The sequence below is a fragment of the Solea senegalensis genome, linkage group LG3, assembly GCF_019176455.1.
Source record: "Solea senegalensis isolate Sse05_10M linkage group LG3, IFAPA_SoseM_1, whole genome shotgun sequence".
Lineage (NCBI taxonomy): Eukaryota > Metazoa > Chordata > Actinopteri > Pleuronectiformes > Soleidae > Solea > Solea senegalensis.
In genome coordinates this window covers 6773530-6800038 of record NC_058023.1, presented here as the reverse complement: position 1 = coordinate 6800038, position 26509 = coordinate 6773530, and the positions used below count along the sequence as shown (strand labels likewise).

The 26509-nt window shown below is 41.4% G+C and overlaps 2 protein-coding genes across 22 annotated transcripts in view; one reads left to right on the top strand and one right to left on the bottom strand.

Moving 5' to 3' along the window:
• Positions 1–26509, top strand: part of LOC122766468 (calcium/calmodulin-dependent protein kinase type II delta chain) — a 557529-nt gene that overhangs the window by 137721 nt on the left and 393299 nt on the right. The window lies entirely within an intron of this gene.
• Positions 1–26509, bottom strand: part of ehbp1l1a (EH domain binding protein 1-like 1a) — a 32232-nt gene that overhangs the window by 2834 nt on the left and 2889 nt on the right. Inside the window, exons 2-26 of one of the 3 annotated variants that reach the window (XM_044021321.1) lie at positions 22691–22748; positions 22378–22473; positions 21790–21843; positions 21533–21711; positions 21296–21432; positions 20776–20844; positions 20335–20574; positions 19934–20104; positions 18640–18849; positions 17799–17942; positions 16767–16961; positions 16583–16642; positions 16381–16480; positions 7138–10112; positions 6999–7053; positions 6562–6771; positions 5716–6252; positions 3057–5318; positions 2671–2839; positions 2132–2298; positions 1998–2046; positions 1019–1568; positions 424–467; positions 225–336; positions 46–145 (exon numbers count right to left, since the gene is read on the bottom strand). In XM_044021321.1, the coding sequence (XP_043877256.1) occupies positions 46–145; positions 225–336; positions 424–467; positions 1019–1568; positions 1998–2046; positions 2132–2298; positions 2671–2839; positions 3057–5318; positions 5716–6252; positions 6562–6771; positions 6999–7053; positions 7138–10112; positions 16381–16480; positions 16583–16642; positions 16767–16961; positions 17799–17942; positions 18640–18849; positions 19934–20104; positions 20335–20574; positions 20776–20844; positions 21296–21432; positions 21533–21711; positions 21790–21843; positions 22378–22473; positions 22691–22748 (8943 nt within the window). The remainder of the gene's footprint in view (positions 1–45; positions 146–224; positions 337–423; positions 468–1018; positions 1569–1997; positions 2047–2131; positions 2299–2670; positions 2840–3056; positions 5319–5715; positions 6253–6561; positions 6772–6998; positions 7054–7137; positions 10113–16380; positions 16481–16582; positions 16643–16766; positions 16962–17798; positions 17943–18639; positions 18850–19933; positions 20105–20334; positions 20575–20775; positions 20845–21295; positions 21433–21532; positions 21712–21789; positions 21844–22377; positions 22474–22690; positions 22749–26509) is intronic. The other 2 variants (XM_044021322.1, XM_044021323.1) reach the window with 2 other exon arrangements.

The window sequence follows — 26509 nt, the reverse complement described above, 5'->3', positions numbered from 1 at the left end:
GTTCTTTAGATTCTCTTGCCGGGATGAATTATCTGCCAAGCTTACAGTAGCTGCAGATGGTCCTGCCTCCTGATTAAAGCGTTCTTCTTGTTGACCAGCACAAACCACTCCTGAATCAGCCTCTCCTCCTCCACCTTGTCGCTACCTGTGAGAGCAAACGTCACTGTGAACACTCACTGTGCGAAATCTCCTGTCATGGATTTATTCAATTCATTTTACATTACCCGTTTCCAGCAGTTGTCTGAGTTTCCTCTCGACCACGCCGGCTCTGGTGTCGATGTGGTTCTGTTCTGCTTCCAGAGCTTCCATCTGATTTAGAACATACTGGCTGGCGTCCTGGACACATGCATACACAAACGAACGACGGTCAGTGACATCATCTTTGTGTGACCAATGAGGCAGAATAACCCAAACACAACTGACCTGGCCCGGGGGTCTTCCCTCCTCGACTGCTGTCTCTGTTCTCTCTGCAAGTCAAATAAAAAACATTCATCACAGAAGAATCATTTCACATTAAGTACAACTTAGACAAAAAAAGGTCAATTTTATTGTGTAAGACTATTGATAACTTCACATTTTGACTAAAGAAACCACAGGGGGGCAGTATATCAGCTGTCCATGCATCCCACACCAAGAACAAATTCTTAAAAAATGCATATTTCATCTAGACCAGGTAGATACATTGATAATGTGTTTTATAAATTAAGATATTTCTTTTAGAAAGACTTACGTCATAAGGGAAAACCGTGAAAACGACATTTCATCAGCCATTAAGGTAAAATAATGCATTTTTTTCATGCAAATTAAATAGTATTTTTAAAAAACAACAATTGTGCCCATGCTGGAACATTTTTTTAACGTTACATATGTACATGCTTGTTGTAGCCCCAATTATCACAATTACTGGCTTGTATTTGCAGCTTTGCAGCTGAAGACGTCTAGCATGACACTGGATGTATGTGCAAAGTGTAGTTTGTTTTTAAAGAAAACTAAAGAAGAAGTTAAAAGGAGAACTTGCCTGTTTCTGACTTCCTCTGGCTGATTTCGCTGTCGTCTTGGCCCGGTATGGCTCCTTCTTCTATTGAGCCACTTCTCCGCTGTGACCTTCGTTTCTTGACCAGATCAGCATCTCTGATGTGAGAGAAACTTGACTTGGATAGGAAACCTGTTCTTGGCGGTGCCACAGGAGACTGAGTCCCGCCTGCCCCAGCAGCCTGGGACCGCTTAGTTCTCGGAGGGGGAACCACATCCTTGCTGGTTTTACTGTCCTCGGCAGTTCCCGCAGCACCGTTTGTTTCCAGGCTGATACCCTCCTCCTGTAGCCTCTGGGCGCAGTAGCGGACAGTTGCCTCAGGGTCGTCTTGGTTGTCCCGCTCTCCTGTTAACGCATAGCTAGACTCGCTGCTGTCTTTCTCGATGTGGAGCACGCTGAGCTCCTGTCCTGTGAAATGAGTGCGGATCTGGTTGAGGTAGGTCATGACGATGAGGCGGTCGGGCACTGTTAGCATGACCATGTCGGAAGGTTCTATCAGCCTGGAAATGCCAAGTTCGGCAAAGCCGTCAAACGCCTGGGATGTGTACAAAAACAGATGAACGATTGGATTATATTGGGTGTTATCAACAAACACATGAAAGTAAAAATATTGGCATGTACAGGGGTAGTCATTTGAAGTCCTAAGAGGACCAGATAGAGAAAATGTCCTTAAAGCTGAGGTTGAGAACTTCATAAACTCAAGTAAGTGTAGCTTAGCAATTCCCTGATAACGTCCATCAACATTTCCTGAACCTCTAGTACGGTAATGGCTGGAAAATCTGCATCAATTAAAACACAAATGCTCCGTCAATCATTGCAGTTATCAATAATTTATGGAAATAGGTCTGCGTCCAAATAGGATGGTATCTGGTACCGGATCTAAACTGGGGTCCACCTATTAGTTGCCCCTACAATACGATATGCTTTATTAGTAATTCAATCATCAAATGACTTCATCACTCACCTTTTTGTTGTTGTGCTTGATGTCATATGGGTCCAACATTTCATAATTACTATACAAAGGGAGGGACAAAAAGATAAATAAACACATAACAAACAGTGTGCGCAGTAACAACAGTATCTAAAAGTGTTTCTTACATCATTTCTGGGTGGAAGTGATTTAATATGGCACAGAACGCCAAGCCATTTCTCCACGAGGTGCTGAAGTTGGTGATCTTCAGCCCCTTGTGACCCTGTGTGACTTCTTGACACCATTCCAGGAGAGACTTGCTGGACGTCACTAGGCTGGGACTGCACAATATGCTCTACGATGGGAAACACACTTTTATTATTCATCACAAGTATTTCTGAATCTGCTTCATGCACAAATATAGAGTATTTATTTAGTACAGAATTAGAAACATAAATCCGATGAGAGGCAGTTCTGTGTTCAGACATCCAATTTAGTGATTTTGGCCAGTATTGGGCAGATACTGATTGTGAGCAACATATCAGTTGTTAGGAGAGGAAATCAGAGCTGTTCTGAAAATAGCTTGAGACTGGAAAATAGGCTGATTATTTCACAATAACGTGACAAGAAGCTAAGAAGAAGCTTGCAGTTGCCAGCTCCTTCATTCTGAGCACAGTCACTGAACAAATACAACAAATATGGTAAGCGTTGACAAGGTCTGACATACGTCCGAAGAGGCAGCACCATCTGCAGGTCTTTTTTGGGGTGTTGTTGGTGCACTTGTTTGGTGGAGGTCAGAAACTTGAGACTTGCTGTCATCGAGACAGGAACCGCTCAAACGCTTCTTGCCTCGGGGCACAGGTACGGGCTGGCCAGAAGATTCTTCTGTTCTCTCCCTTTGATTGAAAACATAATGAGAAACAAAGGAAAGAAATAATAAACCATGCTGTTTCATTCACAACATGTATGTCCTGAAAAACCAAACACAGATCTTCCAAATGTTAACACTTAATGGAACAGTATTAAATATTGTGAAATCAGTATATGGGGGATGAGCACATATTGCTATATACTACATAGAAATGCAAAAAGTCAATCATCCTCTAAACTTACCCGTCATCTTCTACATAACCAGCAGCTACATCTACAGACACAAAGCAAAAGTCCAAGTCTTCATCTCTCATTTCCTTCCTTGAACATGTTATGATTGGTTCACTGTCTTTAGCATCTTCCACATGCAGCCAGTCATCCTGAGACGTTGCAGTAGTGGGAGTGAGACAATTATCGACCTCTGTTTGCAGGACTTTTTCCATGTCTTCCTGCTCAGATACCTTCTCAACCTTCTCTGTTGAAGTTGAAGCGACAGGTTTATCCGTAAAAGTCCAGCCTTCAAAGATATCATCCTGTGGCTTCTCAGTATCATCTAGAGAATCTGATTGAGGGAACTCTTCTTGCATTGCTGCTAGCACTGCCTGCTCCACATCTGTTGCAACATCATTTTCACCTTGGGTTGCGACGAAACCTCCCTCCGAGATCACATTTAAATCTAACAACGTTGACAATTCATTTGTTTCTTTGCTAGGTTCAATTGTATCATCTGGGCATGTCTCAGATGATTCCAGGGGGATTTCATTTTCTACAGATGCAGTGCTATCTGAATAAGTTTGACTGAGACGTTTCTTGGTCCGAGGCACTGGAAGAGGCAAGCTTGACTGCTCGTTCTGTTGGGCTGTCTCACGACCAATCAAATGATCAGTTTGGTCTGATTCACCAGCAGGTGGTGAGCCAGGAATTGTCATCTCGTCTGGGAAGGAATCACTGAGACGTTTCTTTATTCTTGGTTTTGGTACAGGCAAGCTTGAGTTTCCCATGGTCTTCTGAGAAATGGCCACATCCTCTAACTTAACACTACTTTTAGGACTTAATTTGCTTCTCCTCATCCTTACAACAGTCACTTCTTCTGTAGATGTGGAAGGCTGATGAACCAGAAGAGGAAGAACAGGGTCTGAAAATGTTGAAAAACTGGATAAAGCACATTGCCTTTCTGTCAATTCCTCTGCCCCATGTGAAACTTGAGATGTTCTCTCTGTAGCCATGAAGTCATCTGGGAAGGAACCACTGAGGGGTTTCCTCAAACGAGGCCTTGGGATAGGTTGAGATGTTTGTTTGTCTCTTTCTGCCTCTATCTCTGGTGCATTTTCTGATTTCAGAGATGATGTCGTGATTATATGATGATGATGATGATGATCTGTCTTGGACTTTTCCGTATCACCCATTATACTACTGTCACCCAGGACTGGTTTTGTAATCTCCTTGGTTGTAACTTCTAAATCTTTGGCAATTGTTCCCTTGTCACTGAAAATGTTAAAATGCTTGCTTGGTGGAACTTTCTTTCCCGGTTTGGTAAGACGTATCTTCTTGATTATTGAGACAGGAGAAATTTGTTTAGCAGAAGGTTTCTCTGGTTCTGGTTGTGATGTGATGGTGTCAGCACCCCTGTTTTTCTGTTTCTCCATGTCCTCTGTTCCTGCCTGAAGAGATGAACTCCCAAGTAAATCTGTTTCTTGGTTTTCTATGGTTCTGTCTTTGCCCTCCTCAGGTTGTGAACTGATCATTTCAGTGGTTGTTTGACATGGTTTATCGACGTTCTGTAAAGGTTCAACAGGTTTTGACACATCAGTGCTTGGATCAGATGTATCCAACATAGGACTAACTTGTGATTTAAAATCTTGCTGGTTATCAGTTTTTTCTCTGGTGACATGGTCTTTTTTCCTTTGTGGTTTGCAGGGTGGTGTTTTCTGTGGAGGTTCAGGTGGCAAACTACTATCTCTTTTTTTAACCCGAGGAGGAGGAGCAACATGCACGGATATTGGCACACATTCAGCTATCCCTTTCTGATCATGGTCACTTGTGGATGTTGCAACACTTTCTTGGACATGATCACTCTGGGGGTCAGCTGGAGTGATGCTAATGTCTCCTTTGTTTATGCTGTGAGATGGAAATGGGTCAGTGGTAAATTGGGTGGGAATCATCTCAGCAGAATCTTTCCTTAAAGACTGGGCAGCTTTAGTCAAATCATCATGTTTTTGTTTGCGATCTGGTGTTAAACTATCCTTCCTTCGAAGTGGTCGCATTGGAACGGTGTCTTTTTCCTTATCAGTTCCTTTGTGCAGAGGTTCTGGAAGTTTTCTCTTTGGCTGTCTTCCTCGTTGAAAAACAACCGGGTCCGCTTGCGTTCCAGCTGGACTAAGTTTTTGATCATCAGAGGGTTTGACTAAGAGATCCTCTTTAAGTTTATTTTCACCTGCAAGTGACTCATTTGATGTAGGATACAGGTCAGTAGCAGACATTTCTTCCTTGCTTGTTTGTCCAAGGCTTAAGAAAAAGAGAGGGAAATGTTTAGAATCCACTGACCTTGACTTACATACAGTTGTACCATGCATGTCTTCAGCCCATTATAATCTACTTTTTCATAGTTGTGCTTTCCTTACGGTACATGTAAAAGCCTACCGTCAATAACACGACACAGCAGCACATACAGGACAAAAGACAAAGACACCTCTATTTACAAAACATTTAATAAAAAGCAATATTACCATTCCATATCACAATGCCAATCCCTACAGCTACAACAAAGACTTGACATGACAATTTCTTGAGTAGTAAGCTCTCATAGGCAGAGACACAGTGTTACATTGAACAATGCAGGATGTGTACATCATCACACCATGCAACCAAACGTTTAGACAGGTCATTGTCTACAAACACTCACCCACTATTCAGCTGGGAAGAAGATGACACTGTTCTAATCTCGTCACATTCTTCCTCTGTCTCGTACCTTGCTAACAAACTTTCAGAGTCTGTGAACCTTCGAACAGCATCCTCCCCTGTGAGTGAACTCTCCCTTGAAAGAGAGGCTTCTTGTCCCTCTAGTTGTTCACCATCTTCTTTTGATATTTCAGTAATATCTGCCTCCGTCAATGGGGGCCATTTCTTCATGCCAGCACATACTAAATACCCATCCTCGCTGTCGGTAGCTGATGATGGAGATGATGTTGATTGATCAGACACCAAGTTCCACATGTAAGGCTCAACACTTGCTGGATAGTCAATGTCAGAGTCGGTGTCAGTGTCTTCAAACTGGCCCTCTGTCTCATGTATGGGAGTAGAACTGTCTGCAAAATGTAGAATAAACTCATCTGACGTGATCTTGTCCTTCAGGTCCAGATATGAGATATCCTTGGGCTGGCGATCCTCTTCATTTAAAGTCGAGCTAGATGGCCCCAATATGGATACTACTGTTTCATAACTGTGAGAAATGGATAGTGGAATAAAAATAATGCTTTCAATCAACTTATACATGTAGGTACTACTGCAAGAAACCACCGTGGTTTGGAGATTGTGAAACAAAATTGCTTTGATTTGGTTGATTTCCTAAATATCAAGCCAACTATATGAATTAAGACAAATTGATGATACAAAACTTAGATGCTTTGTAAAGTCCACTCCCAAAACCAAACAAACTGATTTTAAAAATATTTATGAGCTGGAGGATTAGTTATGGTTGATGCACACCATGTTACATGCACCATCAGTTGCAGACCAGTGTTACACTTACCCTTTATGGAAAGCACCAACAATAGTCTTTACTAATCCTGATGTCTCTTCCTCCGGTGCTGACAAAGAAGGTTCTCCCTGTTTTTCTTTTACTGTTCCCTCTGCCTCCAATACTTCCCAACCCAAGACTCCTACTGGCTCTGGTGTGTCCAGTGGTTTCTTCATTGTTTGGGTCTTCTCTGCTGTTATTCTGTCTAATAGCGATTCACTGCTGGCCCAAATATAAAATATTTCAAGGCATAATCCTCAAAAACAATGCCGCAACACAATAAGAAATGTAACAAAATACAGACTTCAGAGATACCAAAACTGACCATGCACTCTGTAATGAAGTTAATAAAGCTAACGTTTACTAGTCCACACAGTCCACGTTAGACACGTACAGGATCGGTTGCGTTCACAGCAAACAACACCAGAGCACCAGACTCTTGAACTTACCCATCGTTTACAGAGGGGTCTGTGCTTTGCTTTGCAACACCTTCGAAATGTTCCACTGCGATGGAAGTAAACGAAATAAAAATGTGAAAGAAATGTCAAAGAAAGATAATGTGGCCTATCTTTAAACTACAAATCTTACCAAGTTCAGTGCTTGGGCTTCCAACAGATGTGGTGGGAACACCAGGAATGCCTGAGTCACATGGCTGAGCTGACTGTGCATGAGGCAATTCTGGTGATGTATGTTTTTCAGTAGAAGGCAGTGAAAATGCCTCTGTTTCTTTCACTGTTGGATTGAATTGCACAATCCTGGGGAAACCAGGACTTCGAGTCAAATGTGGACATGATGGAGCCATTGCTACCATTGATTTAATTTCCTCCAGTTCATGTGGGGCTGGGAGTTTTCCAACAACATAAATCTTTTCACGCTGCTGCTTATCAAACAACTTTCTCTGTGTTGGCTGTGTTTGTACTTGTACATGTTCAATGCTGAGCATCCTTGCTGATGGAAAACCTGGGACACATGAGACACATGGGGCAGATGTGTATAAACTGACCATGTTTGGTGGCCTGCTTGCAACTTGAGCAGAAGGAAAGCCATCAAGTCTGGCCTCTTTTGGGCAGGATGTCACTAACATTAGCATGCTTTTCATGCTATGGCAACTAAGATGGTACTGGTCAGCAATTATATCTGCCCTCTTCTTCTGAGGTTCTTTCAAAATAGGGTTTGTTTCATTTAGCCATTCAGTGCTTTGTGTTGTTGTCATAGATGCAAATCCTTTAACACTTGAAACACTGGAGCAGCAAGGCAAAAGATTTATCATATTGTGTTCAATGCAGGGTTTGATTTGAGGTGCAGAGGGGAACCCAGGGGTTCTGGAAACTTCTGGACAAGATGGTGTCAAGGCAAACATTGTCTTCACTGTCTCTCCGTCTTGATATGGACTGTGTATTACAAAACATGTCTTCTTTGGAAGCAAACTCCACAAAATTGGTCTATCAAAAAGCCATTGAAATTTAGAGGTCAGTTCATAGGATGCAAATCCTGGGAGTGAGCATGCTTTGGGACACATGGGTAGAAGACTCAGCATGTTGTATCGAGGGTAAGATGGAAAGCCTGGAATCTTTGATGCTCCTGGGCAAGAAGGAACCAAAGCTAGCATGTTCTGAGGGTTGTCTGTGTTTATTGGTGAGCTGTTAATGTTAAATATAACTTTCTTTTGAGGTCTGTGTATCAATGAATCCAGCTCAACCCATTCTTTTTCTTCGTCACCTTCAACAGATGAAAATCCAGATATGGTAGAAAATGGAGGGCACAAAGGAAGGAGGTTGACCATATTTAGGCCATAAAACACCATTTTTGGATTTGGGATACATGGGAAACCAGGAATACTTGACACTTTTGGGCACATTGGCACAAGAGAAACCATACCACTCTTGATACTTTTGTTGTAGTTTGATGTGTCAAATATGACCCCCTTTGTTGGTGGCCTCTCCAACAATGACTCATTTTCTGCAACCCATTGTACACTAATATCTCCAACAAGTGATGGGAACCCAGATATTCTTGAAACTTGACAGCACAGTGAAGAAAGACTAATAATATCTCCTAGAAAATACACACTTTGAGGATTTGGATGAGAGGGGAATCCTGGCGTTTGCGGTGCTTTTGCACAGGATGGTAAAAGGGAGACCATAGTTTTTATTGCTCTCTTGTCTAGTTCATATTGGCCAGTCAGGGACACCTGCTTTTCTTTAGTTCCAGCCTCAAGCAATGGCTCCTTGCTAACTGTCCACTCTTTGGAATAATGCAATGCTGGAAATCCTGGTATTTGGGACACTTTTGAGCAGGAGCATGAAAGACTGACCATATTTGTCATTTCATTACTTACAGCTGGGCAAGATGGAAGGAGAGTGATGCTTGCAGATTTATCACTGATTTCTAGAGGTTCCAGAACAGATGGATAAGAATGAATACTAGCCTCTTCATTTGTCTTCATTTCTTCATAGTGAGGTCTATCTTCAACCATGTGTCCAACTTGTTTGTATTCTGAATCCCAACTTAACTGATGATTCATTAATGATGGAAAACCCTCAACACAGGAGCTTTTTGGAGAAGAGCTTGCAAGACTTATCATATCTGATACATTTAATACTATCTTAGTTTGTGTGTAGGGTATGGAACAATACTTTATTTTTGTACTAAAAAGTGGTTCCTCTTGGAATACCCACAATCTGTTTTTGGCTTCACTGACAGATGGCAAGCCAGGTATAGTGGATACACATGGACAACTAGGACACATGTTTACCATACTTGTAACATGAAAACCTAAACTGTGGTGTGATAAAGAAGGGAATCCAGGATTTCTGGTCTCTCTGGGACATGATGGTACCAGTAAAACCATTTCTTTCTTGTTCTTTTCATCCTCGTCTGATGCAAAATGTGGAAATGTTTTCTTCATTTTTGATACTTCCTGCCAGATTGGCTCATGATTAATTAACCAATGTGTTTCTTTTACTAGTAATTTAGATGGCATACCAGCAATGTTTGTCATATTGGGACAGGTTTCCATTAAAGGGGATTGGTTGTTCTTAATTTCAGTCCTAATGTCAAATGGTACACATTGTGCACTGAGGTGGGATTTATTATCAGCTATTTGTTCTACTGGCTCCTCCTGCCCTTTTAAACCAAGAGCATGTTCATCAGTTGGAATTTCTGTTTTCTTATTCCTTGTAGACTCACTGTCCAATAGGCAATGGTTAATTGCTCTAGCTGTTGCAGGGGATTCACAAATGTCACTCACAGGTTTGAATACTGGGAATGGATCTACTATCCCAGTCTCTGTCTTCATTTCATTATCACTGTCCAATATCTTGGCAATACCAGGGAACACTGGAATGTCACTGACCACTTCTCTCAATACTTCTGGTTCTTCTTCTGTTGCATTTTCGTCTGTTTCTGTGGTCCCCTCTGTCAGCTCCTCACATAATAAAGTTGCGTTTGTAAGATGTTTTTCTAACTTTTGCTCAGTATTATCTATTTGGATCTGGGGAAGGGGTTGTACTGCATCTGCAACATCTGGGTATGATGGCTGCAGTGAAACCACATTTGGAGGTCTAAAAAGAAGGTAAATACAAAGTTATAGTAGTAGGTAGTATACTGTAGGAATCTTCCAAATATAAATTTAGCCAACGGTGTAATATACAGATATAATATATCTGAATTAATCAGTGAGAATTTTATCAATGCAAAACTCTGTAAGTACAACAAATGTACAATATGCACAGATTTTTCAAACAGATATTTAAGTTTCATGCACTATACCTAAAAGCTGCAAGCAATCACAATCATGCCACACCATTTTCTAAGTCAGAATCAATTACTACTTTATGCCAGTCAGTCATGTAAAGCCACTGTTAATAATGGGTTAAAAAACAACCTTATATCAAGTCCTTCACAGCATATTCCTCTAATGCTCTGAATTTACCACATTTGCTGTTAACACAAAGCTAAAATTAAATTGGAATGGTATCTATGACCTCCAATAATTTGTAAGAAAAAAATAAAAAAATTCTATGAGCTCTTCAACAACAATCAAATGTTTCTTAAATCAAGCACTACAACTTGACTTTGGATATTATAAACTAAATCCCACAATCCTTAATTACACATAAATCAATTGAACATGAACATGCCATGTATAAATCTCTCTCACATTTACATTCACTTTCAAATGTACTGAATATGCCCCTGGTCCAGAATGTAATAGACTGGAAATGACTTCCCCTACATAATAATGAAAGATGTTCAGCAGTCTCTGTTTCATTAGAATTATTACGTCGCTCCTTGTACATGGATCACTTTGACAAGTGACAAGAAGGACAAATCCGTGCAAGCTTGGTAAATTCTTCATAACTCACAACCTCCACAGTTCACACGCATAACAGATGCAGTTTTATTTGCCATTAAAAGTCAGTCAGGTGGTGCTAAGTCACACCACATCATGTCACTGCATCACTGTGCAAACCAAGGCGACCCACCTCTGTGTTACACTCAAAAACAGTGGCATGTCAGGAACAGAGTGCCACATTCTGCAATGCAAGTTTCTGAAAACAGAAAATGTTTTTTTTGAAAAAGGAACGTGCTGACACCAAAGACAAAATTCCATCTCCTATTTTCCAACCCACTCACCCTTTTTCTAGTAGGGCTAAATGAATGTCCTCACTCCGAAAGCCCAGTTCATCTTCATGCATCTCTAAAGGTGAGCAAACATCCAGTGTTTTCATGGTAGCAAGATCTAATCGGGGTGGAATGGTCTCCTCGCACATATCGCATAATCCATTAAATCCAGAGGACTGCTGATCCAAAACTGATCTTTCTACTGGCCACCTTTCTTCTGACTGGTGCATATGTGTTGATGGAAACCCACAAGCAGAAGCTTTCTTTGGGCAAGACGGCACAATATTCACCATGTTTGGAAGCCAGTTCATGTCAACTGGTATACAAGAAAGCTCAGGGGAAAGGACAGCTTTCATTCTATCTTTGTGAGGACACTGGTATCGACAGCATCTTTGCTTCTTTATCATCACAATGGGCCAGCTCTTTACTTTAGAATCAGAAACAACTGCAGCTCTTGAGGAGAAACCAATGATGCTTGACTTTGTCGGGCAACATGGAGTCATTTGTATTGAAGTTTGTGTTTTTTCTACAGTGGCAACACCAGCTTGGGTTTGTGCAGTAGATGGAAAACCAGGACTCATGGCTTGTTGTGGACATGACGGAAGCATAGTCAGCATTACTTCTCTTTCCTTGGATAGAATTTCCCTAACTGTACAATCTTGGTAAATAACTTCATATTGTCTATTAAATGGAAGTTTCCAAACCGCATCTGTGTCCACATACCAGCAATCAAACTCTTTAATTCTATTCTGAGCAGGTAGTCCTGGAACTCTACTGTACTTTGGGAACGTGGGAAATGATCTTAACGTGCAAGTATCCTCTTTCGTTAAAATTTCAACTGGCCTCTCTCCTAACTTAGATGGAATTCCAGTAATATTAGAGTGTTTGGGGCAGGATGGTAACATGGATACCATTATTCGAACCACTCCTTGCTCTACAAAATTCATCATATGGTCAGATATTGCTGAACCTCCCAGGTTAATTATTGTCTTTTTCCACATTGGTCTTTGGTCTATACTCCATTTTACTGCATCGGACTCATTGTGGAATCTAGATGGCATTCCACAAACTCTAGAATGTCTTGGGCAAGTAGGCAGCAGACTTCCAACACTTGCCATACCTGCCAACATTTGACTTTGCATTGATGGAAAGCCAGGAGAATGAGCTGTCCATGGGCAGGAGGGCAATATGGAGACCATGGATATGTCACACTCCCCATCTTGACTGCACACCTCAGAATATAACTTGAATGCAGACTTCTTTCTTGGGTGAAACAACCACTCTCCTCCCATTGGCCACTCTAACCTGATTCTATCATCTAAACTTGAATCATCAGGAAAAGCTGAAACATGTGACTGGTGAAGGGATGGCATTCCAGGAATCTGAGACTCCTTTGGAAGCAGTAATTTCACCATATCCAGAGTAGTGAAAGTCTGAGTTAGAGCAGAGGGGAACCCAGGAATGCAAACCTTCATAGGGCAAGAGGGTAACATTGTACCCATTCTTTGAACAGTGTTCTTATCAAACCCTGAAGCTGCATTTAGAATTTGCACTTCCCTTTTTCTAAACGGACTCTCCAACCCAAAACTTTTTAAAGAAAACCAATCCTTGCAACTACAGAAACCAAAGTTTTGTGTGGTCTTTGAAGGCAAACCGGGGACTGGACTATGTCTGGGGCATGAGGGCAATATATTGACCATACAAGGTTCTTGTCGTGGAGCAGAAGGTAAGCCATAAACACTGGATTTTTGTGGGCAACACATTAACAAATTCACCATTCTACCATCTTTAATGGTTTCTGTATCTTTTGGTAGCCACTGAACAATACAATGTTGTATGCTCTTTTGTGGTTTCTTATTAATTAATCTCCTCAATACATGCCAATCTTGGTTCTGAGAAGTGATTTGATCTCGAGATGGCATACCGGGAGTTTGGGCAAGTTTAGGGCATGTATATACAAGAATAGGAAATGTAGGTGGTATTGTGGGCATGCTCACATGGCATGATATATCTTGAATTGGTTTTGCTAACGTGATATCCCTATTAATAACCAAACCTTCATCTGTAATACTAACCGGCTCTTTAGAGTGTAAACTGGGATCTTGCTTTGGTGCAAATGGAACACAGGGTACACTTGTTTCTTTATGTGGTACACAGGGAAAACCTGGAATGATTGCCTTACTGGGACAAGATGGTAACATATTTATCATATACTTCAGGTGGCCTATATCCTGAAATGACTTTTCTTGAGCCAAAATAGTATTGCTTCTCATTGGTCTTTCTGATATTAATTCCCTAAAACTATTCCAGCTACCATCATATTCCACAGTTCCTTGTCTAAATGGCATGCCTGCAATCATTGTCTGTTTGGGGCATGTAGGGAGGCTATCGACCATACTTGGAGTTTTGCAAGCCTTTTGCAATGGCACAGATGGAAAACCGGGAATACTGGCTTTTCTAGAACATGTTGGCAACATGGCCACCATGACCTTTATCATATCTGTGTCACGGATATCTTGTTCCTGGACACAGGACTTGTATAAAGCAAATGGTTCTTTCATCTGTAACTTTTTTGCCCACAGAGAACCTCTGTTCCAAACATTCTTTTCGTATCCAATTCCTGGTCTAATTGAAGCTAAACCTGGAACACTGCAAACTTTAGGGCATGTGGGTAAAAACTGAGCCATGTTTGGTTCCTGTTTCAAAGCAGATGGGAATCCAGGGATACTGGCAGACTTTGAGCATGATGGTGTCATGTCCACCATTTTAGCTATTCCAACACTCTCCTCACGAGTGGGATTAAAATAATCCAAATACAACAGTAATTGCAACCTCTTGCTGGATAACCTCTGGAAAAATAACCTGCTATCATCAGGCCAAACTGTAACTTGTGACTGATATATCGTAGACATCCCAGGAATCTTGGAATATTGTGAACAACACGACACTATCTCAGGCATACATGGTTCTCTTCCTTCAACTGGGACTTCAGGCTGTTCAGTGGATAGTAAATTAGAAACAGAACCCTCTTTTGGAAATAGTGGACCAACTTCAACCTTAGATATGTATACAGACTTTTCATCTATACATAGTGCAGGGTTTGTTAGCACAACCTCCTCTACACCTCTTACATCTCTTTCACACAATGGCCTCATATTCTTTGACCGTGTGCAACTTTCAGCTCTCATTTCCTCTTGAACATGTCCTGACTCCAAACTATGGGCTACAAGGCTATTAGTTGAAGACAATGCTAAATTTACACCCGACTCTTCTCTCTGATTTGATAAATTATTTGTTGAGGTCTGCTGCCCAGAGAGAAATTCCAAATGAGAGCTCAGTCCCGATGTGTCATTGTCTGAGGAAGCTATTTTGCATGAGATTTTCTCATCCACAAATGGTACTGAAAGAGCAGGGCCGATACTTGGTGCATCGCGTTGTGGTTTCTCCAGCTGTGAGATTGCTGAGATGGGCTGTTTTCCAGACTGAGCTTCAGGCACTGTGTTCATCGCCATTGGAGAAATGGTAGAATTTGCGTCGCTGAGACAATGCAAGGCTGACAAGCTCTCATTTCTGAAGGAGCAGAATACACCAAAGGTTGATGTCAGAAGCAAGGTTTTCATAGACCCTGTATTGATGTATTTATAGGACTACAGAATTGATAGGCATTAACTGACACAACGTCATGCCACACTTACCGCAAATCCACAGTTACGGCTTCTTTTTTGTAGAATGCTCCTATCCTTGATATTGGTCTTATATCAGAAGGTGAAGTAGTTTGAGGCAAATGCGACAAAGATTCCTGAACAGGTTCAGATTGGGCTACTGGATTCCCTAACTGAATGGACATCTCAGACATCTGACTCCTGGCTGGAACCAGAACTGAATCCATAACTGAAGCGGAAGTTGTATCACGAAAGTCAACGCTTTGCTTAGATCCAGAGTTGTTTGGGGAAATTGCTGGCTGGACTTTGGCAAATGCCCTTGTCATCCTTGAGTCTGCCTGATCCATCTGGGTTTTCGGCGTCTCAAAACTACTTGGCTCTGGGGCTATGGGAGATCTGGGACTAGAGGTCAGAAGTGACGCCATACTCTTAGGTCTGAGGGGTAAACAGACATAATGATGTAAGGAAAGTCTCCACTGCAGGAATGCAGTAATACCCAGGCCATAATCACAAACTTTTGCTGCAACAGCAAACAAGCCAGCAATGTAAAATGGAGCTACAACATTTTATACAGCAAAAACATACTGCAGCATACTCAAACCAGACACTTACTGAACCAAAAAACATTTAGTCATAACCAGGTTCTGGCAAAGCAGCAGATACATTTTAAGAGGACTTTTAAAAATACCATATGTGAAGCAAAGAACATTTTATTTGTAGCCAAATAAAAAATGCAGTGATATTTTGTGCAGCTTTGAAACACTGCCATAGGATAAAAGGCAGGGGATAATAGAGGACAATGGGATCTTGCTTCATGGGATTTTAAAGGAAATATTTTTGGCAATTCTGACCATTGGTGCATTCCATCATTCCTCAAAGCATTTTCAAGCCAAACAAACAGGGAGTTTGTTTGTGAGCTGAAGACAGAAAACACTTTTGAAGTTTTTCAAGATGGCTGCAAATGCCTGTCTCTGCTCAAAAACACCCTACACTCGAAATATACTGCACATTTTACATCTTCCTTAAGTCAGCCTTTGAAATGTTGCTTTCATTGAACCTTTAAAATATTTTCTGTCTTGTGTAAAAGATGATTATAAGCAAAGCTTGACAGATGAGTTTGATGTGGCCAAGTTTTATGTCTGAACTTAGCTTTGGTCCACTGTGGGTGTTTTACAGTGCTTTACGAATAACATTGGATTGAAATAAAACAGGGGAAAAAAGAATATTTGCTGTCTTTCTCTTCGTCTTTGAAGATCTACCTACATCTAATATATTAATTCTTCAAAGGATTTTTTTGTCACTGCCAAACCTGATAGACATTTAAATTAAATAAATGCCTTTGTGAAGGATTGATGTTTTTATTTTGTTTAAAAGGTCATTTACAAATGAGTTAATCAGTTAATTTTCTTACTTTTTTAGTGAAGACAATCCATGCAGCACTCTCTTAAATCGTTTTGAAAGTCATTTCAACAACCAACAAATGGTTTCTTGTTCCATTCCAATCACACCAGCCACAATTGGGCAGCCTGTCATATGTACTCACCCTGCAGATGTCTTAATGACTTCAATTCCAAAAGACATGTCTCTTTTTCTTTCTGAAGTCCTGGATGGCTCTGGCCTTGATGGTGATCTTGGATCAGGGGCTGAACAACAACACAATATTAAGACAGCAATTTACTGTGAACCCTGTATGTATCATCACTACTTTTTTAAATTAATTTACTTAAATCTATGTTCATGCTTACTTGTAGGTGTTGTGCACTGGTTGTCCTCTTCACTCAGCGTGCTCAACTGCCTTTTGAATTCTAAAAGGAAAGAAAACATGGACAAATAACCACCCGTTTTAAATGAAAACAACCAGTAGGGGGAGTCATTGCATATTGAGTGATGCAGGAACATGATGTCTCTTGCTCCTTTCTCATCTTGTACCTGTATCTTGGACACTGGGGTAGACTATTGCAGTTTGGGGTGTATGAGGAAGAGGAGGAGACCCAGAGAGAAAAAGAACAGAGGAAGGCTTTGGAGGAGGTGTAGGTTCTACTATAGAGGTGACCTGAGGTCTCCAGGAAGGAACAAATCCTAACCCTCCTTGAGGTTTCTGTTCCAAAGTCTGAGAGGATGACGCTGACACAGAGGAAAGGTAGGAAAGATACGAAGGAGGGGAAGAAAGAGGACAGGACAGAAAGAATATAGAAGTAATGTCAGTAAGGCAAGTTTTGAGGATCTTTTCAGTGGACATTTTCTCCAGTGTTAGTTCTCAGAGAGGACAAAAGTTAAACAACAAGTCTGCAGTTAAAGGTTGTGGGACAGAAATAGGACAGAGGAAGAAGCGGTTATACCAACACATTCAGTTATTACACAAGTCTCAAATAAATATCATTATTTAAATATGTAAGCTCTGCTGCGGCTTCAATTCAAAAACACACACACAAACAGAGAGACGTGCAGTTTCTTTTGTGTTTGTTGATAAAACCGTCAAAATGGATTATTTTTTCTTGTACACACCGAAAAGTAAATTGCTTTCAAAAAAAACCACACAAAATAGTGTAAACAAGCCAATTTCAACATGAGGCTGACATATTTTCATACCATAGACACGTGGGGACATTTGTTTATGTAAAGTATTTAGCAACTGGCGGCGGCTGTGTATTAGAAAACAGAGCCGGGTGCTGTTGAACCACAAGTTTGGTGGTTAAATTGCAAGGGTTTGTCATCGAGTTTATTGTTTTATTTTGTTGTTATTTTGCAAAGCACTTTGTAACCTTGTTTTGAAAAACGCTATTTAAATAATGCTATTATAGAGTCAATAAGCAGGGAGTAAAAATCCATGATAGTGATCATAGAGGTCAGAGTTGAAGAAGTAGTGCCATACATAAGAACACAGTAAAAAAAGGAAGCTCAGGCAGTGTCTGTTATGGACGATGGCAGGCATGAGTTAGGTTAAAGGTAAAGCAGCATTACATGGCATCTCTATTCTCTGCTTTTTCTGCTCCACTGCAGACTCTCCGGGATCACTGGCCGAGAGGTGCAGGAACTTAGGGGAGAACTTTGTCTGCGCTAGAGGGGCTTGAGATTTAGGAGGCCTCCATTCACTCTGCCACGGCGCTGGAAAAGAGAGGAAGGAGAAACAAAAACATGGCAGGACAGAGGAACAGGTTTGTGAAATAAAAACCTGTGACGTACACAGGGCCTACACTGTGAGGGCTGGGTCATACTGTCAGCTTCCTGGGTCCGTCGAGTGCCTGTTCATTGCATAACTGTACAACGGCTCACTTGGCAGGCATTTAAAACTGGCAGATGACTTACAAAGGACACTAGTTTGCGCGGCGGTACCAACTTTGGGGGTGTTTGGATATGAAATTCAAGAGATATCGGCAGAAAAGGGTTGCTTCCACTCTTGTGCATGTCTAGGTGCTGTAGCAGTTAAGAATGAGCTATCTCAGAATCAGTCTGGCCAAAACAACTGTAAATTCTTTCAATACGAAACGATCAATAAACCTAAAATATGGTGGAAATTATTCACTAGACTTGGTTAAGTTGTTTAAAATTCAAGCTTGTGCTAATGGTGGTGGAATCGTGCCAGACAATAGACCAGCCGACCTCCTTGCATGCCATCAAGTTGGTGTCCATGATTAACTGTTTTCTTCATTGTCTCTTTATTATAAATAGAAAAATATGGCACCATCAGCAAGCACAATCAGTGTTTACGGTCCACATGGCCACAAAATGGAGGCGCTCGTGCGTGTACACAAAGGGTCAGAGACGCAGAGAGTATGACCCAGGCCTATTTCTCTCCCTGTACCTGTCTCTGGGGCAGTTGGCAGACTAGTAGGTCTGGTGAGGGTTGAGCCGGGGTCCCCCAGAGAGGTGGGGCATATTATGGGCTGTCTGGGTGCAGAAGGTGGTGGAGGTACAACAGAGAAGGAGCTGGGAGGAAGTGATGAGGAGGAGGAGGCGGAGGAGACAGAAGAAACGGAGGGAACACTCTGCGCTCTCCACATATTAGGTTGCGCTGAGAGAGGAAGACGGGAACAGCGGCAGACAAATCAGGCCCTTATTCAATTCAATCAATTTGATTTTTTCTTTTCAAAAGAACTCTAAATGGTCGGTGTGTGACGCTGTAATGCTGCCACAGAAATACACAGAAAATAGAAAATGTGAAGATTATGCATTAATGGTGTGTTCCAGTTCTAGTTGGAAGTTGGAATTTTCAAGTTGAGGGGAAATTTAATCAACAGGACCGCCACCCTCAGGTTGGCCACTGGTACAAACACTGATACTTATACTGTTAATTCCACTTCTGTGGCTAGTCCGTGATACTTTTGCGTACATGTTTTTTCCAACTTCTCAACTGGAAATAATCAACTTGGAGGTGTCCAACTCCGACCTAAGACTTCTGATGTAAATGGAAGCTTGAGCGGAGGACATGGGATCTTGCTCAGCATTCTGTGTGGATAAAAAGCTAAAACAATGCAAGACCTTTGCGGATTCTCCCATACTTAGATAGCAAAACAGTGGGGTAAGAAGCATTCCAAAGCTAATACTGCATTAAAACTAAAGTTGTATTAATAATCCACTATAAAGTAATATTTTTTTTACTGCTGCCTGACTGTTAAGTGACAATTATCATACCCTACATACACTGTATATAAAGAGTAAACAACAGAAGTAGTCCCTGAACTGAGCTGGTTTTACAGCTTTCTAACTGGAAATTCAAGCCGGGGTAAAACAAACAAACAAACTGAGAGCTTTCACTGTCTAACAGAAGTAACAGTAATTATAAAAGGGACACCAGACTCAAAGTACCCAATCAAAAAGAAACGCTAAACCAAAAAGTGTTCACTATTCGCAAGCTGAGAAGTGGAAAAACTGGATATACAGCCTTACAGCTGTTTGCCCCAGAAAAGTTGCAGGATATGGTTTCTGAGTTGCGGTGATAAATACAGGGCAGAATTGTGTTTTTGCAGAATGTTATGATGTTACACTGAAGTTTGGAATATGGAACGTCATTTCTTCATTTTAGGCCTTTGAGTGAAATTTACTGTTTCTAACATGTTTTTCCTTTAACAGTCCCCATAGTCTGTACAGCGCAGTACCTGTTTGTGAGGTGTGAGAGAACGAGGGAGGATGGAGAGAACGATCAGAAGGAGATGTGGATTGAGAAGGGACAGGGAGAACTTCAGGTGGGGCGAAGGTAGAGAGAACCTTCATCTCAAAGCCCTCAGCTGGACAGGAGTCACTGTGGAAGCTATGGGGCCTACGAGGAGCTTAAGTGGAAACCATAGCAGAGGTGGAAACAGAACAAGGCGGAAAGAGAAGGGAAAAAAGGGGAGAAAACAAATGAAAAGACAGAAACACAAATGGCAGACAGAAGCCACAGAAAATAAGTGAATGTGATCTAAACTAATCAAAGCTAATTTGAAATAATCTGCCAACAAAATCTCATCCAACAGAGACAGGACAGCACACGGGATGAGGACTATCTGTGCAGCGATACCTGATCCGACACCGGGCTGGAAGATTTTTGGAAGTGCCGGGGGGTGAGCACGTGTAAAGGCCGGTAATGAGTAGGCGTAGGGGGAGGGCCGAGTCTGCTGGTTAGTGCTTGGTGGTCGAGTGTGGGTTCGCAATAAAGAGGATGGAACGGTGGGATGTGTGGGTTCAGGCAGAGGAGGAAGAGGATGAAATGGGGCCGAGATGGTGGAGGAAATGCCGGAAGACGTTTTCCAAGCCATCTCTGAGTGACAGAAATGACATGAGACGAACGGGGACAAGTGAAACTGAAATGAGTGGTTACGTTAGTGCTCAGAACAATACAAACTACACACAGAAAAAAAAAACCCATCATATTACATAATGTTGAATATGGAAAACTGTCAGCGACACCGGACCAGATCAGAGAGGAGGGAGAGTAAACCAGGAAAGAGAAAAAAGATACCTGTGGGGCCTGATTCAACTGCAGGCCTCCAAGCCAGGTCGTGCACTCGTGTGGTGGAAAGAGCAGAAGCTGTTACACAAAGAAAAAGGGGAACAGAGCAATTAAAAGAAAGGGGAAGTGACTTAAATCGGAAAGATAAAAAGGAAAGAGGAAGCAAAAGCTTCTAAAAAATGTAAAATAAAAAGAGAAGGGACTTTCGTCTTTTCTTGACACTGACAATAACCTCACCTAGATTATAGATACTTTATTTACACTTTTTAGTCTTCAAACTGGAGAATATTGCAGAGAGAATCGGCAAGAATCTGCCTACGATACATATCGCGATACCGAAGTGACATATTGCAATATTTTCTGGAGATTATGAATAAGATAATATGATAATTGATTTCATGAAAACTCAAAATAAAAAAGACATCTCTCAAGAGTCTCACTGGGAGTCAAACATTGTTTTCTTAATGATAGGCATGTAAAAACCGCAGTTTAGGGATTATTTCATCTCCCACTGTGTGCTTTGTGTTACCGGCAAGATGAGCAGGTCCATGGCTGGCTCTTCGCTCTTCCCCTGCTTCATCATCACTGTCGTTAAAATCCTCCAAGTTGCCGATGTCGCTCTGCTTCATACTCATCAGACTGGCCAGACTCTGCATGTCCTCATCCCTGAAGGCAGAAAAAAAAAAAACAGAAAAAAACACGTGTCACGTCTGTGTTTGAGAAACCTTTATACTTTAGATGATCCGCTGCTCAGTTGAGGACTTACGTGGCCTTCCCCTCTTTGAGAAAGACACAGGACAAGCTGAGTTTCAGTGTGGCGTCCACCACTTTCACAGACTGCGGTTTCAGCTTCAGTATGACGTCGTACTGCCCCGGCGTGGCACTGGCGTACTTCTTCATGTTGATGTCACCTGACGCCAGCACCTTCCTGCGGCCTTTCGTCTCCTGACAGGTGAAGCAAACGTATGATTTTAAAGTCTAAAAGTCATCAAACCACAGCTAAGGAGACGGGGTCAGACTCACGTTTTCTATGACAAACGTCCATTCTTTGTCCTCAAACTCCTCTGCGGTGGGTTCCTGTTGAAGAACAAGATTGATTCCTTAGCCGTGACATTCTTAATCCAGATAAATTACTGAGTAATTTCCCCAATTAGGAATAAAATAAGGTGTAAGGGTTGGGCGATTGGACAGTAGACTTTAATTCAGCAATCCAAAATTGGACGGTTGACTGTGGGGTATTTTTTTTAACTTCCAATCCAAGGCAGTGACCCATTCAGTATGTGCCTGTTTTTGTGTGTGTACTTTGGTGTGATTAAATGACCACGGTTACTATTAAAAAACAAAAGTCGTGCTGTGTGAGAGGGGGGCAGAAGCAGCGGGTATATTTTACTGATATACCTGTCGCATTTCTACCGATATCCCATGCATTTCTAATCCAAACAATGTCATAGTCGGCACTGCCCACACTGGTGCCCTTAGTAAATCATGTGCCATCGTTCAGTTATGCCATTATCCTGCCATTTGTACTTCTCAAAGCATTGAGGAGTGTGTTGTCAGACAGTTGTCACAAACACAAATTCAATCCAAATTCAAAAACCCTCTAATTCCTACCTTGAAGAGTGTGACAGTGATGTCCAAACTCTCTGGAACCTGCCAGAGCACCAGGCCTCTGTAAGGATTCTTGATCCCTGGTTGCCAACTGTGGAGCTGAAAGAAGACACGAGACAAGAAGCTGAAGATTCAATCTCAGAAATGTGGCCTAACTTGCCCATGGGCCGTCTTTTCCGTCTCTGTGCAGTTTTGATACAACCTCAAACGGAAGTGGATCCTCTTGAACCACTCTTTTCTACTCTTAGAAACAGGTCTATTTCAAGTGTTTCTAAATGAGCCGTAACGTAACGTAATGCCTCCTTTGCTTTATTACCTTTGTGCTGTGACGTCTGCTCCTCCTGATCCACACCACTCTCAGTTTGTCTGGTTGCCTGAAATCGCAGCAGAAACATTTTGATGAAGCAACAGTTGATTTTATCCGTCCCACTGCAAGTTTTGCACTGAAACTAGCAGGGTATACCAGGGATTTTAGAACCTGAACATGAACATGTTCTGGCCTGTGACTTCATGGGGGAACAACAATAACACCATAGCCCTCAGAGATTATTTACCATCTTTACTTCAGTCTCTCTTTAAATCATGTTTAAATCAGGGATCAGCAAGTAAATGTGGTCTAGGGCCAATTTTTTTGTAAGCAATTGAATATTTAGGCCAAAATATCTTATATCTGATATTCAAGTGCCTTAAAACGTCTTCAGTCAGAAACATAAACCCATGTTTGCTGCCGTAGGCTAACAATAATGTGGATGTTGTCTTATTTATTTTCACTACTTTATTGTGCATTATTTCAATTTTAAGAATCACTGCTTCTTCTTTGAGCCTAACACATGCAAGTAGTTATTTTACAGACATTTACTCCCCAAACCTAAAAACAGCAGTGTTTTTATTTTTCAAACCAGACATTAAGTTTAGGTTAACTGTCAATTCTAGCAACAGAATCTTATTTACATAAGTTCATATTTTTTCCGAATAAAAGCTCTGAACTCGATATGAAATTCTAATCTTTAAATAATTCAAGATCAGATTTGTTAAACCATCTGCCGGGCCAGATATGGGTTTTAAATCTATGGTTCTCAAACTGTGGTACTGGAGGTACACAAGCTTCCTCTGGTGGTACATGGAGGAAAATCAGAAATACTGTTCTACTGGAATTTTGACCAGAGTGTGTAGAAAATTAAACACAATAACAAATAGAAGTGTGTGAAGTATATGTGAGGAAGAGGATGATGATGAGAGAAAATTGTGTTATTGGGAATAAATCTGTCTCCTGTGAAAAGTCCTTATCTGACTTTGCTTGCCTTATTTACATCACTGTATAGTTTGAGAACCACTGGATTAAATGATCCAAATTTTGCACTTCTAGGCTGTATGTTTTGAATCTAATATTAATAATTAATTTTTAGTTCAAGTCAAAACTTTTCCCCTTAAGTTCAAGTGGAATTAAAACATCTGAAATTGTGAAAAGACACTGACATATGTGAACATTTTCATCGCGATAACCTTTGTGGGAATTAATGAGAACGTTTGTGGGACGTGTGAGAAGATAGTGAGGGACAGAGAACAGAAATAGCCGACTGCGACTCTGATCTTTCTTTACACGGGCTTAATAGCAACTCCTACACCTGCTGCACTATTTATCACAGGCAAGTTTTAAATGTTGTTGCAACAGACTGACCTACAAACATGTTTTCAGCCCCCGAGGTCTGTGGACTTTTCCTAGCACAGCGCCGCAAGACAGAATCCACCTTATACACGTGACATTCTCTGCTTGTGAAGTGTTTTGTTTTCACCAGTTTGAGGTGAAATGAGCTTCAGTTGTGTTTGCAGCATGTTGTTTTTGTTCCCCACTCTCTGATACTTCTCTGTGCTATGTGACTTTTGCTAATCAGTTTGGGGAGACTGTGCGTCCAGCTGATCCACATTTTGCACATTCTTGTCATTGCTTGTTGAAAACGCAAGTGAACTGTTTGTGATGTCACCCACAGGTTACCTGTGAGTGTGTGTGCTTGCTAAATTTCAAGTCCCCAACAGACACATGCTTCTTTTTGACGTCCAGTTGTAACGTTAAAGACGATTCATTGGCAAAATCTACCTAAAGTTTGTTTGTATAAGTGTAAAATCACTTAAAAAAAGCAGGTGTAGTTGCAAGAGCCTTACTTTACAGAGGCCACCAACTTATGCTGCCTCGTTTCTATGGCAGCCTGAATGGACAAACCAGCCAGAACACATGTTTCATGTATAAGAGCATAAGATTACCAAGCAAATAAGGAAGAACAACATCATTTCTAATAATTTAAAAGCCACCACAGTTCCCTGACATGCTTGGAAAATGCTGGACATGCTGGTTCGTTTGCACGGAAAGTCCTTCAAGTGAACCAAATACAGGAAGCGGACTACAAAGCAGGACATTGTGTTGCTCCGTATATGTGTAGTATGATCACATAAAACTAAATTAAAAAAAAACCCCCAAGACTGATGCAACTCCATGCTTTGCTCTTATATGGTGGAAACAGAAGTTGCACTGTATTAACCAATAGATAAGAAGAGTTTTCTTGTTCATCGTTTGTCTTGTCTTGTCTTCTCCTTCAGTAATTCTTGATGCAGCACCGCCTCAGGCAAGGAGGGGAATGCATTATTCAGAAGGATGGGTTCGTTTCACTGAAGTGAAAAAGTGCAAAAGTGTGACAGCAAACTCGAACCAGCAGACCTTTGCAACCCCCAATCGCACCGAGTCTAGGGGACTATTAGGTGTGAAAGATGGCACTCATTTTTGTGTGCTCAGTCGAGGAAACCAGAGAAAACCCACGTACACATGGGAAGAACACACAAACTCCACACAGAAAGGCCCGATTCAAAAATATTAACTACTCTGTGTTTTTTTGCAAGGATGTGAACTGAATTTGCTAATGGCACTGTATCAAACTGGGATTTTGATGAGGAAATAATGAACTGTTAAGTCCAACTCATGTCACTATTACGATATTTGTCCCATCATTTAAGAGTTCCCCTTTGCACATGGACTGTCGTACAGAACAAGATACACGTCCATTTATACAGCGTGTACACACTATGATAGGAACAGGAACGAGCTGAAACCGGTCACTGTGTATAATACGTCTTGAAAAGTGTATAAACAGAGTGACGGGAGAGTTGGGTCACTAAACAAGCCAGGGCTGGAAGATTGAAAACACATGCTCACTGCTGCCGCGTGAGTAATGATAATGGAATTAAAGGAACTGTAGCATGCCAAGACTGAAGCCGACAGGAACAGCACACACACACAAACATGCACGCACACACAATCACACACCAGCACAGAGCGGCATGAGTGGGCATTTCAGGTACTAACCATTACCATGACCTGACCTCAACCCCTGCTGACTACCACAACCCACTCACAGTTGTGATGAAATTGACACACCTTAAGTGATGACTGCAGCCATTTACACGCAACCTCATGATCATAATGTAAATCTCAATTAATGGATTAGCTGTTTGGTGCATAAAATGTCAGAAAATGTGTTTTCTAATCCTCGAAATGGCTGCTTTTGTTTTGTCTGCAAACAGACATTATAAGGATGTCGAAACAAAGCTTTTGGCAGGAAGATGGTGGATAGCTGACGTTGTGCCTCGGATGACAAAAACAAAGACCCCAAGAGATGGTGATGCTGGATCGCTACCATAAAGCGAGCTCTAAAGAAGACAGAGCGATGGGAATCCACAGGCAATGGAGTTCACTTTTATTGCGATATGTAAGTGTTCTCTGGAGTAGGACAAGAGAAAGTTTTATGAGAAGGTTGAAGCTGTCCGAATCCTGTAGGTCAGGAAATAATGTTTGCTCCAGCTGTTGCCATACTCGTGAAAACCTCTTAGGGGCAGATATTGAATATAGTTTGTCAGGTTCTGCGATACAACATTGATGTCTGTGTTTTTTACAGATACTGCTCATTTTTGCGTTTAATTTTGCCCGCCAACATGGTGGTGAAAACAAACCGGAGTCCAAATTTAGGGCAAACTCACATACATTTTGCAATACTGTAAGTTTATGTTTAATAAAAATGACCATCATAAGAAGCTAAAGGAAGAAGCTGAACATTCGTTTTTCTTTCTCTTTAAAAATACATTCAAACTG